The sequence below is a fragment of the Hetaerina americana genome, unplaced genomic scaffold, assembly GCF_022747635.1.
Source record: "Hetaerina americana unplaced genomic scaffold, ioHetAmer1.1.p SCAF_64, whole genome shotgun sequence".
Classification (NCBI taxonomy): Eukaryota; Metazoa; Arthropoda; class Insecta; order Odonata; family Calopterygidae; genus Hetaerina; species Hetaerina americana.
The window spans coordinates 1,643,312-1,655,770 of record NW_027287250.1 but is presented as its reverse complement, the minus strand read 5'-3'; the positions used below and the strand labels follow the sequence as shown (position 1 = coordinate 1,655,770).

Sequence of the window (12,459 nt, the reverse complement as noted above, 5' to 3'; positions counted from 1 at the left end):
AGTCGCTCGTCCAAGTGGAGCTATGGAAAGGAAAACGTCCAAAGATCAGGGTGAATGTACTGACAGTGACAGTATTGTTGAATTCATACCGATAAAACGAAGACGCACAATTGTTTATTAAAGTGATAGTGATGAAATTATAAGTGATAGCATTGTGCATTCGGGCATAAGGCCCAGTGAAAGTAGTGTTTATAGTGGAAAACCAGAAAAAGAAAAGTGGAATGCTATATCTGTGAATGACCATGAGCTTAGCAGAATCCCCTTCTCCACTGGTCATTTATGTGTAGGACCTCCTCCTCTGCAGAATTTGTCAAAACCCTACGGAATATTCGCTTGGACAACCGAGACATTTTAGCGAGCTTTGACGTCATATCGCTATTCACTAAGGTGCCGATCAAAGACACTTTGCTACTTCTCCAAGCGCGGTTCGATGAGAAGACCGTCGATCTCTTCCGCCACGTCCTCACCTCGACATATTTCCTCTACATTGGCAAATTCTACGAGCAGGTGGAAGGAGTCCCCATGGGTTCTCCATTGTCACCGGCCATTGCGAACTTCTACATGGAGGACTTCGAAGAGAGAGCACTTGGAACAGCACCCTTAAGGCCAAAATACTTCTTCAGATATGTGGATGACACCTTCATCGTGTGGCCACACGGACCGGAAGCACTCACCGAATTCCTCGTCCATATGAATAGTGTCCACCCGAACATCCAGCTCACCATGGAGACTGAAAAGAATAAACGCCTGCCCTTCCTCGATATTCTGATCGAGAGGAAAAGAGACGGCAGCTTAGGCCATCAAGTCTATCGAAAACCGACCCACACCGACCTATACATGAACGGGAGAAGTCATCATCATCCCGCACAAAAGAGAGGAGTAATCTCCACACTCGTGCACCGAGCCACTTCAGTTTCGGACCAAGAGCACCTGGAGGCGGAAATACATCACCTAAGGAAGACGTTCCAGCAGAATGAGTATGGGACCCGGGAAATCAACATGGCCCTTAAAAGGGCCTTCACGAATCCTGAAGGTCGGAGAGAAGAGGCAGAAAAACCTGTTGCGAGAGCCTGCATCCGTTTGTCTCTACGATTTCCAATAAAATCTCTAGGATATTAAGGAAATACAAGGTGGAAACGATCCACAAACCAATAAGGAAGCTGCAATCAGTCCTTGACACAGCGAAAGACAAACGGGGATTGAAGACCTCAGGAGTGTACTGGATTCCTTGCGAGTGCGGCCAAGCATACATTGGGGAGACCGGCCGCACCATAGAAACACGCCTGAAGGAACACGAGAGGTGCATCAGATTATTATACCCAGCGAAATCTGCGGTCCCCCAACATTGCCCCAATAACGACCACAGAATTAACTTTACCGGCACGAAGAGGCTATGCCACGCCAACGGCTATTGGGATCGCGTGGTGAAAGAAGCCGTTGAAATCAGACTAGACACCAATACTTCCAACAGAGACAACGGCATCCAAATCAGTAACACTTGGAAGCCAGTGCTAAAGAAAATAAAGAATGCACGGGAACGCACCCGATTGGCCGTAGCGGAGCACACTAACGCTTCCGGCCAATCAGGGCACACCTGAGCCCCGGAGGAGTGTATAAATACCAGGCCTTTTTCATGCAGAGGCTTCGGCCTATAACGGGTGTTTGTCAATTCCAAACTTTTCCTGTCTCATGTAAATATATTGTACAATAACTTTTTGACAAATTAAAATCTTAAAAACTGAAAAATGCTCAATACTTCACCCTGAAGACGATGGCAGAGTCAGCCTTCGAAACGTCGGTGTACTGCAACCTGACCCGGTGGGAAACCCGAGAGAACTTCTTGAATGGTTTAGAACTGCATGAAAGATTGAAGAACTCAGCATCTGTTTCTCAAGGCCATCATTTCTTCACTGACAGGTATTACACTAGTGTCACTCTTGCAATGGAATTGCTAAAGGAAAAAGCAAACTTGACAGGGACAATAATGCCCAATAGGAAAGATAATCCAGCTGTGATCAAACATCCAAAGCTAAAGAAAGGAGAGAGAGTGGCTTGCAAGGATGAAAATTTAATGCCCCTTGCATGGAAGGACAAGAGGATGGTCACAATGCCCAGTACGTGGGACACTGCAGAGACTGAGTCCGTGGAAGGGAGGGTTCGTGGCGGTGGGAATGAAATGGTTTTCAAACCTAAGGTTGTGACAAACAATACCAAGTTTATGGGGGGAGTTGATGTAGCGGATCATTACATAAGCATGTATTGTTTCATGAGGGATACTCTAAAATGGCGGCGTAAATTGTTCTTCCCGGGGCTTGAGGTCAGTGTTGTTAATTCATATCTATTGTATAAAGAATGCCAACAAAGAAAAAATGAAAAACCGATCTCGCATGTGAAATTTGTTAGGAAACTAATACACGATCTCGTTGGAGAAATCCGAGATGGCACACAAACTTCCAGGGTTAGATTACCATCCATAAACATAGAACAACGTTTAGATGGAAAACTCCATATAATCACACCTCACCCTGAGAGAAAACATGAAGATTGTGAGGTTTGCTATTACCGAAAAATCAAAGGTGGAGGGAGAGAGACGGTATAGATCTGTGAGACATGTGAATGTAAACCAGGTCTTCATGTTGGTGAATGCTTCCAAAAATATCATGCCATGAAAAATAATGGAGTTTAAATTACACTTCATCAATAATTATGTCAAAAAATCCAAATAAATAAGTTTGTATGAAAAGAAACTCCAGTTTTTCATTCAAGTGCCACGCTTAGTAAATTTGGGGTATTTAAAAAATTGAATCCCGAAGAGACTAAGGCAATCGGGAAAAAAAGCACACGGGTGCAAAGGGTTAACCACTAGTCTATATTCAACCTCTATTTCTCCGGGTATCACCTCCATATACTATATTAATTTCCCTTTCAACTCTCGCGAATGTGTCCAGTGTTATTACACTATTCTGCAAATATGATGCATTTCATCCTTCCCCTTCACCCCAGCGTAGATTTTTCCAAGCAACAGCTGCCCGCTCCATTCCATTTCCCCTTCCAAACACTCCGCTTCCCATCGCTGCTTACAAACGCAGATCACTCCCCCTTGTGTGCCTCATTCCTCTGCAGTCGCCTCCCGTCGTCCTTAGCATCACACACGATATCACGCCACGCATTCATTGAACATCGCTCAATATTTAAATCGTACATCTTTTCTTTCAACAATCCTTTCCTCCGTATATCCAACTACATAATTCGCATTTCTTGTACCCAGTTTTTTTCTCGAGTCAAACCCCTTTTCTCCAAATCTTTTTCCCAGGGTTCATTTTTATTTTCTCTCCAATAACCAGTAGACATGTTTTCCCAATATATACGAGGAGTGTCCAGAAGGTAACTTACGTTTACGTGTAGCGAACGAAGTAGTGGGAGGAACCAAAGTTTTGCTGTATTGACACACCAACACACACTAAGGCAGTACTCCTCGATCTGCAGTGTTCTGGAGGCGGTGCCACTTGTCGTTTTTTTAGAGTAGCGAGTCAAAATGAACAATACAATTGGAAATCCCGCCAAATCTAAAATCCGTTTTGTGATAAGAGGTTTGAACTGGCAATACCCTTCAAAGCTGCTGACATTCATCGGAAAATTTGTGCTCTGTACGGACAAAATGTTATGAGTGACAACAGTTGAGTGCGTCAGTGCTGGCGTTCGTTTGAGAGTGAACACAATTGTCTAAGATGCTGACGGAATTGGCCGCCCGTCTTTGGTGAACCATAAACTTCACCAGGAATTTGACGAAAAGATCGTAAAAACCAATGTTTTTATTTTTACTATTAGGTAATCTACCGCTTAAGGTAGGTCTTCGGATGAACAAAATTACTAATTCAACAATTTGTGACACCCAGCAAAACACAACATCCCAATCTACATCAAGTCCCTCTTCATCTCTGAGTACTTTCTTCCTCCCTTCATCCCGTCTAAAATCCCTATCCTGTTCCTTCCCTTTCCTCGTTTGCCAAACATTCTCCCATCAATCACAGTCTTCAATATCCCGCTGCTGGTCAATACACCCTTCATCCACTTTTCCTACCTCCATAGGATTGCTCCCAACAAACCCCTAACTTCGCCCACCATACCAAGTACTTCCTCATTTGTTTCCTGCTCTGTCCATTTCACCTTCTCCATTATTCTCCAGACCCACATTTCAAAAGCCTCCAATCTACGTCTATCCTCCTGCTTCAATTACCACTTTTCCCCACGCTCCATATCAAAGTTTTTACGAGTCTTTTCTTAACATCCTTACTCGACGTCCCTGTCATCAACTCCCTCCTCCTTATGAAAGCCTCTTTGCCTAACGCAATTCTTCTCCTTACGTCCCTACTACTTTGACCGTGTTGGTCCAAAACACTACCGAGATACGTTAACTCTTCTACCTGCTCTAGTTTTTGCTCGCCTATTTTAATGTTTAGCTTAGCCTTTTTCTTTCTGGAAAATCTCATAACCTTTGATTTATTAATATTGATTCTCATCCCATACCTGTCACACTGAATTTCCAATTCACTCAGCAATGCTTGCAACCCCTTGGCTGACCGACGAACTAATGCTTGGTCATCAGCAAACCTAACTGATTTTACCTATTCCCCGCCCACTTTCATTCCTACCTCCAGTTCTTCCCATGCCTTTTTGATCATTACCTCTGTATACAGGTTGAACAGCAACGGTGATAATGGGCAACCCTGCCTTACACCTCTTCCTAACACTGCCCAACCGGACTCCCCGTTTCCCACGCGCACCTGAAAGTCTGAGACATGTACAGGTTGCGGATTAGCGTCCTTTCCCTCCAATCTATTCCTATTTTCTGCAGAATATTCGTTAGTTTTTCCCAATTCACTGTATAAAACGCTTTTCGAAATTTACGAAACAGGCAAATACCTCCTGGTTGTGGTCTATATTCCTCTCGATTAATAATCTCATTACTGCAATGGCAACACGCGGACCTCTCCTCTTCCTAAACCCAAACTGATCATCCCCTAAGTAATCTTTTGCCCTACTCTCTATCCTTTTGTTTATGATCCTGAGAACAACTTTAGCTGCGTGGGATATGAAACTTATCGTCCTGTAGTCCTCATATGATGTAGCCTTTATCTTTCTCGGAATAGGAACTAAAACTGACCTGACAAAGTCTTCCGGCTAGATTCCTTCCTCATAAATACTACGAATAGACTCTTCCTCCCACATTTCCCTAAACATTTCAATAGTTTCGCAGGAATGTTATCCACCCCCGCGGCCATATTTAGTTTCATCTCCTTTAATGCCCGTTCTATCTCATTGTCTAGTATGCCTGGACCTAAGCTATCTTCCTCTACGTCATGTTCCTTTTCAATGTCTAACTTTGTTGGTCTAAGCTCTTTACTATACAGTTCTCCTATACTATACCCTGTATAATCCTTCCGTCTCTCTTCGATCTTTCCTGCGTCAACTATTACCTTACCCGCCTTATCTCTAACTGTTACTATAGATCTCCCTTTCATACTTCTCCATAACGATTTAACTTTGCTGTACAGCGCACCGATTTCACCCTTCCTCTGCTGTCTTTCCATACCCTCGCACTGCGTCCTCCACCATGCTTCTTTTGCTTAATTTGTTGCCCGCCTAAATTTATTGTTTAACTCTTTGTTCTTCATTTTGCCTCTCTGTTTACATTCTTCCATTTTCTCCGATCATTCATCTTTGTAATCATCTCATCCGTGATCCATGGTTTCCTAGTCCTTTTAGCGTTAACGGTTCCAATATTGTCTCTTGCGGCTTTAGACAACCATTTCTTCATACTTTCCTATTTTTCTTCGATAGTACATAGCTCTTTACCATCATCCATGATTTCCTCTACCGCCTCTTTGTATTTCTTCCTTTTCAAACCATATGATGCTTATACATTCCTTTTTCTAACTCGCCGGCCCTGCCTAATCTTTTTGAAACGGACGCTACATTTCATAACATCTAAATTCTGGTCATCCGCTCCTGGGAAGGTGTGTTAATTTTTCACACTGTTCCTAAACCTATGTCTAAACAGGATATAATATAGCTGATACCTTTCTGAGTCACCTGGCATTTTCCATGTATACCTGCGTCTTTTCTGGTGTCTAAACCAAGTGTTGGTGATGACTAACCCCTGTCTCCTGCAGAACTCAACTGCTTTTTCCCCGCGGTCATTCCTCGTGCCTAGACCGTAGTCCCCCACCTCATCACCATCTCTTCCTTCGCCTATCGTCGCATTCCATTTCCCCATCACTTTCAATTTTTTTGCTGCAGGAACACACGCGATTATGCGATAATGTCCTGTAATGAATCGTATATCCTATCGACCTCTTCCTCCATATGGTTGATCGATGGCATGTATACCTGAATAATAACCAATTTCGTCGGTTCTGCTTTTATCTCTACTAGTAGTATTCTATCCGTTACCTTCTCTATGTTGACTACGCTTCTTCCTACCTCTTCATTTAATACTATGGCAACCCCTCGTTGGCTCTCGTCCCCGCCGCTGTATATTATCACTCCAGGAATCCCCGCTATCCTTCCATGTCACCTTGCATAGACCTAAATTATCAACATTTCCCCTTTCCATCTCTTCTTAACATTCTCCAACTTCCCTGTCCTCCTCATTGTTCTAATATTCCACGTTCCTCTTCTAACTAATTTGGTCTTCTTCTCATGCCTCTTTATTCCTGCTGCTGATGTTTTTCCCTTGCAAGGGTTTCGTGGGATTACAACGCTGGAGCCTTGCCTCCCCCGCTGCCGGGCACGACACACGGCCGATTGGGCCGAGCCCCGTAGTTGCCAGGACTCATAATCTCTCTATTGTCCGTTATTTAAATCTTGGGAATGATATTTGAAGTGGTTTCCCGTCGCCTTCCTTAATAATATTTTTAACGTGACACCATCACTTATTGGCCGCCCCACTGGGGTCAGACGCCATTGCAGCCGCCTCACTGAGGAACAGACGCTGCGTGGACTACCTTTCGTCTGGCTCCTAACCTTCGACCTATCTGGCATGGGTGATCCTACCAGGAGCAATTATTATTACTACCGCCAGCACAGCTCTAGGGGTCATCGGAACGCACAAGCCCTTCCACCACGTCAAGCTTGCAGTCTGGGGAGGGTGCGGTGTTTTACGGTATCTGAAAAATTTCGAATGTTTACCACAGATTTCTACGACTCTGTTGCATGGAAACACGACTGAAAAGTTAGGCTGCTGCACATGTTTTGTGCTCGTGTCGACGAGGGACTTGAAGATTCCATCATCATAGGTTGACTGCGATCTCAGGCGACAGAATTTTATGCCGAAGGAAGTTAAAAACTAGTTCAGAGATATGACGAATGTTTACATCTGCCTAGCGAATATGTATAAAAACAGTAGAGATATGTTGTGTTTAGATGAAAATGATAAATTTTCTGTATCTACAGGGTCGCACCCAAAAGTGGTAGGACTGATTTTCTCTGGCGCGAACGGAGCGGTGGAGGGGGGTCTGCCTGGCAAGGTAAGCTGGAGGGGGCTCTAAGCAATAGACCAACACCAACCTCAGTCGCCTGCGGGCTGTCCTTGAGTGAGGACACCGTTTTTAGTGAAGCAAGTTTTTTGTCCGTGTCGAAAAACAAAATGAATCTGAATTTAGAGCAATGTTATTCCGTGAAGTTTTGTGCGAAACTCGGGAAGACGACAACTGAGACCCTCGATATGATCAAGCAGGCTTATGGGGGCACTGCTTTAAGCCGTTTCTTAGTATTTGAGTGGCACAAGTTGTTTAAAGAGGGTAGGGAGCTCGTTGAAGATGACCATCGCTCCGGACGGCCGTCGACGGCAAGAACAAACACGAATGTGGACAGAGGTAGGACACTGCTGAACACAGACCGACGCTTAACCAGTGAAAAAATTGCAGACCAGTTGGGTCCGTCTGCATCCAACGTCCAACGCATTATTTCACAGGATTTGGCCATGCGCAAGGTGTGCGCCAAGATGGTGCCGAAAATTCTGCCATGGCGCGCTCGTCGTCCGACAGCTCCTGGCCAAATACGGCGTTGCCACGTTTCCGCACCCGCCCTATTCTTCTGATCTGGCAACATCGGACTTGCTCAAGGGACGACGTTTTGACTCGATAAAGGCCGTTCAAGAGGATTCGACGAGGGTCATCAACGGCATCCCCAAAGAAAATTTCCAGTGGGTGTACGGGGAACGGGAGCAACGTTATACTAAGTTTGTAGCAGCTCAAGGAGCATACTTTGAAGATAAATAAGTCGATGTGAGTATATCGTCAATAAATTTCTTGTATAAAAATCAGTCCTACCACTTTTGGGTGCGACCCCTTATTCCAGTTTATTTTTTATAGCATAACGGAGGTTACTTTTTGGACATCCCTCGTGTGTGTGTGTACATATATGTATGTGTATATATATATATATATATATATATATATATATATATATATATATATATATATACACATACATACATGTATATATATATATATACACACATACATACACATACATATATATAGAGGTTCCAAAAGTAATGCAATTAAATTTTCGTCACCACTCCTACTGGTGAATGTGGGATCAATATATTTGGATTAGGTGAAGGGGACGCTAAGCTTTTCCACAAACTCAGTCTCAGTGCTCGCCAAGCAGTGGAAGCAAGAGGTCAGTTATTGTAAACATGTGCGCGCCGAGCGAGTCACGAACCACTGACTGAGAGGAAATTTCAAGTGAACTTTTGCAACCTATTGAAAATGAAACTGATTATTAGGGCAACATCATCACTGGTGATGGAACCTGGGTTTTTTAATGCGTCCCAGACACAAAACTGCAAAGCTCTGAGTGGCACACCGACCAGCCCAAAAAAGCAAAAATGAGCAAACAAAAAGTGCAAACAATGCTCATTGTCTTTTTTGACAATAAAGGAGTGGTCCATAAAGAGTTTTTTCCTGAAGGACTGAGAGTAAACGCTGCCTAGTACATGGATTTGCCGGAAAGACGCCGAAAAAGGGTCATTAGGACGAGAGAACACATCTCCGCCATCTGGCAACTCCATCACGACAACATGCAAAGAGTCCACTAGTTTCTGGCCAAAAACCAGGTGCCAACTCTGCCCCCGCCCTCCCCCTATAGCCTAGAAATCGCCCCAGAATACTTCTTTTTTTGTTTTCTCAGATTAGGGCAGCCCCGAAAGGAACCCATTTTTCATCCATCCAATCAGAGATGCAATCAGCCGCGACGATGACCTTGCGAGAGGTCCCCGAAGATGCCCTCCAGGGCGGGTGCCGGTCATAGCAGAGTCGCTGGAAAAAAAATGTGTAGAGGCCGAAGGAGAGCACCTTCAGTAATTTTAAATTTGTGGGAAAATCTTTTGAATAAATTATTTAGAAAAATAATTGCATCACTTTTGGGATGCACCCTGTAATTGTGTGATAAAAATTTCGGAATCCCTATTCACAATGTTGCTGTGGTTCTTTCAGTTATTCTTGTTGCCTAAAACAATCGACTGTGTAATCTTCAGTTTTCGCTGCTTCGCCAATCTTGAAGTGCCAAAGAAGCCAGCCATCTTTGCTTTCTTGACTTCCTTTCGACTTTCAAATTGATCTTTCTCCTGCCTCATTTCCATTCGTTTCCGTTTCTGTTTTTTCTGTTATTTTTTAAAATTATTATATCATTCTCCAGTTTAAACTAATTTTTATTTTACATCTCCTTTCTGTTGAATGTCTTCATTTTCTGTCAAGTGCGTTTGTTTATGTTCCCTCTTATTGTAATACTCGGTGCAGAGCAAGTATAAGTTAATAGATGTCCTTTATTGATGCTTTTCATAAGTTTTCCACGCAGCACCTCTATCCCAATGCTTACTAGGAAATACACATTTACGTTATCTCATCCTTCTGCCAACTGCGCAAGTCTCCGTTCGATTTCCAATCAGGGAAACTTCTTATTTTCGATATTTGAGTATGATGACTGTGGATTTTGCGCATTTAGCCCTCCTCACAAATCTCCCCGGGCCTCTCTCCCGCCCTGGCACTCTGACTTGGAGCCTCTCCCCCCTTCGCCGGCGGCGTTCCAATGCCCTTGTGGCTGCACCCCCGGACTCGGGTCACTCGCCAATGGGCCTTTAGGCTTGGACAACCAGAAAGCTGTTTGGTGTTCCTTTTGCCAGACTATAGCAGGCCTGGCCACGCCACGCAATTACAATCATGTTGGCGAATGAAGAGTCGTGCCACACCATTTGACCACCTCCGACGTGCATCTGAAAGGTTTAGGTTTCATGTTCTGGAAAAGTCACTATGCACTTAATGGTGGCTTGGATTGGCAAGGAGTGCCTGGAATGAGGGGAGGGGGGTGTGGCAGTTGCCGGGGGCATTTTGTGGTCGCCTGTGTTTGCTTGTGCCGTTTGTTTCGTAGTTCCAGAGAGTGCTGTGTGAGGGGGTTGTCTATGAGAGTGAGTTTTTCTGCGAAGAGCTTTTTTAATGTCGTGTAGAATAGGGGTAATATTGAGGTATTTTCTGAGGTCCGCGGACTTCCGACGAGCCATGGGGCACCGATAACTTTTCTGGGGATTTAATTGTGTGGATGCCTTTCGGGTGGGATTTAGTTGCGTTGGCCCAAGCTGGGGCGGCGGGCGTTATGCTAGGGCGGATCACGGAACTGTTGAGCTGTAGCTTGTTTTCGCTTGAGAGGGGAGCTCGGCCGAAGAATCGGTCCCAAGACTGTGGTTGCGGCAGTTTCCTTGTTGATGGAAGACCGGATGTGGGTGCCCGAGTTCATGTTTTGCCCAGGGTGACCCCTATAAACTGTAGTCTTTCGGGACTACAGTTTATAGGGGTCACCCTGGTCTGTAGTCGTCGGAGCCGACACAGCGACTCCCAAAAGTGGTCGATACCGCGTGGAAGGGAGTGAGTGCATGAGGTGCGAGGTCATCCACCATAAGACGCGTGTGCAGAGGGCGGAAGGGGGTGACCCTGGGGGCAGAGGAGGGGGGAAAGATCGAGCGAGTCGGGTGGAAGGCGACCAACGGGTGATTTTGGAGTGCAGCGGCGTCGGCTGAATGATATAATGTCAACTGCCAATCTTCTAAGCTTATAATTACCAAAACCTATGGCTGCATGATAATAGACAGCAAAATGCCGCGAGTTGCGATGGAAGGAGAGTGGTCAGCCACGCCTGCCAATCTCACTTGGCTGCTCCCGTCTGTGAGAAACCATTAAGCTCGGCGGAATTCAGTGTGTGTCCAAAGGAATGTCAATGAATGTAGTGTTATTGCGACTCCTAAGAGGATAGAAAAGTAAATTGCGTTGTTATTAAATTTAGACATGTTTACTAATTTGAACAGATTAAATTCCTGAAGATTTATCCACGTAATTTTTCGAAATTCAGACTTGGATATCACTGCCAACTACGGCGGCGCAAGGTAAATCGGAATTATTAGATGATAAAAATTCGCGGATTTGTGAACTCTGACTTAGGTCCAGTTTTATAAATTTTATTCACGTTATACCTGTTCAAAAAATCATATTTGATCATGCTAGATGATTTTACAAGGGCACATCGAAGTGGCGCTCATTTATGGCATTCGTGCTTTGTAAGGATGCGGAGAGGGACTCTCGAGTCTTTGAAGTTAGATACAAGGTCGCGAGTAATCCGAAAAGTCTCACACAATCCCAGATTCACTCATTCGACCAGCCTGTGCTGAAATGTGAGTTGAAACAGCACCGTATTCAAGTAATACGACCAGCAGGTGCATAGAAGGCATTTCAGATATCATATAGAGAAAACTAATCCATTCTTCAGACATATTTGGAAGGTCGTATTTTGAAATGGACTTTTATGCTACACCTATTCATATTTTTGAGGCCGAGTTCCGTTATTAGAAAAATACTGATAGGACTGGCTGGTAAAAATTATAAATACGAGAAACATCTCATTTTATTCATTTCATTATATCATTTTGTGGAATTTTCAGACAAAACTTCGATATCGAGCCGTAATCACGTAACCGAAAATCAGGGACTCAGAGAAATATTTTCCATCCGAAAGTGCCCGAGGCTTGGCAGTAGTGGTCCTCAGTTAGCCATTGTGCAAATATTGATCCGTGTAATTCATAGAAATTTAACGATATCTATTTTACGACACCTATTGCCTCAAAAAATCTATATATTTGACTGGTAAGTTTCAAGTCGTAATAATTGGTATCTACAGTGCTCACTATGGCAACGGGAAACTAATCAGCTCACAGGAAAGCCAAATCCTACGGGCATCCGCCAAAGTACGAGACTCGTAGACGACCAAGCTTCTAACGAAAGAAACATTATACAGGTAATGTAATCTACCCATACAGTTTTTACTTGTGGTTTAAATTATTTGAGTGAGGTTTTTTATTATAAAATATTTATTGTTGAATATAATACAAATATTGTAATCGCCGCGGCA

General features: G+C 44.0%; 1 protein-coding gene across 1 annotated transcript; it reads left to right on the top strand.

The window, feature by feature from the left end:
* Positions 1-279: 279 nt before the first annotated feature.
* Positions 280-1,119, top strand: LOC139695794 (uncharacterized). The gene has a single exon (XM_071594581.1). The coding sequence runs from the start codon at positions 280-282 to the stop codon at positions 1,117-1,119; it is 840 nt and encodes a 279-aa protein (XP_071450682.1).
* Positions 1,120-12,459: the final 11,340 nt, after the last annotated feature.

Excerpts from the sequence above, each read along its gene's own strand:
- LOC139695794 (XM_071594581.1), top strand. The coding sequence starts at position 280 with ATGTGTAGGACCTCCTCCTCTGCAGAATTTGTCAAAACCCTACGGAAT.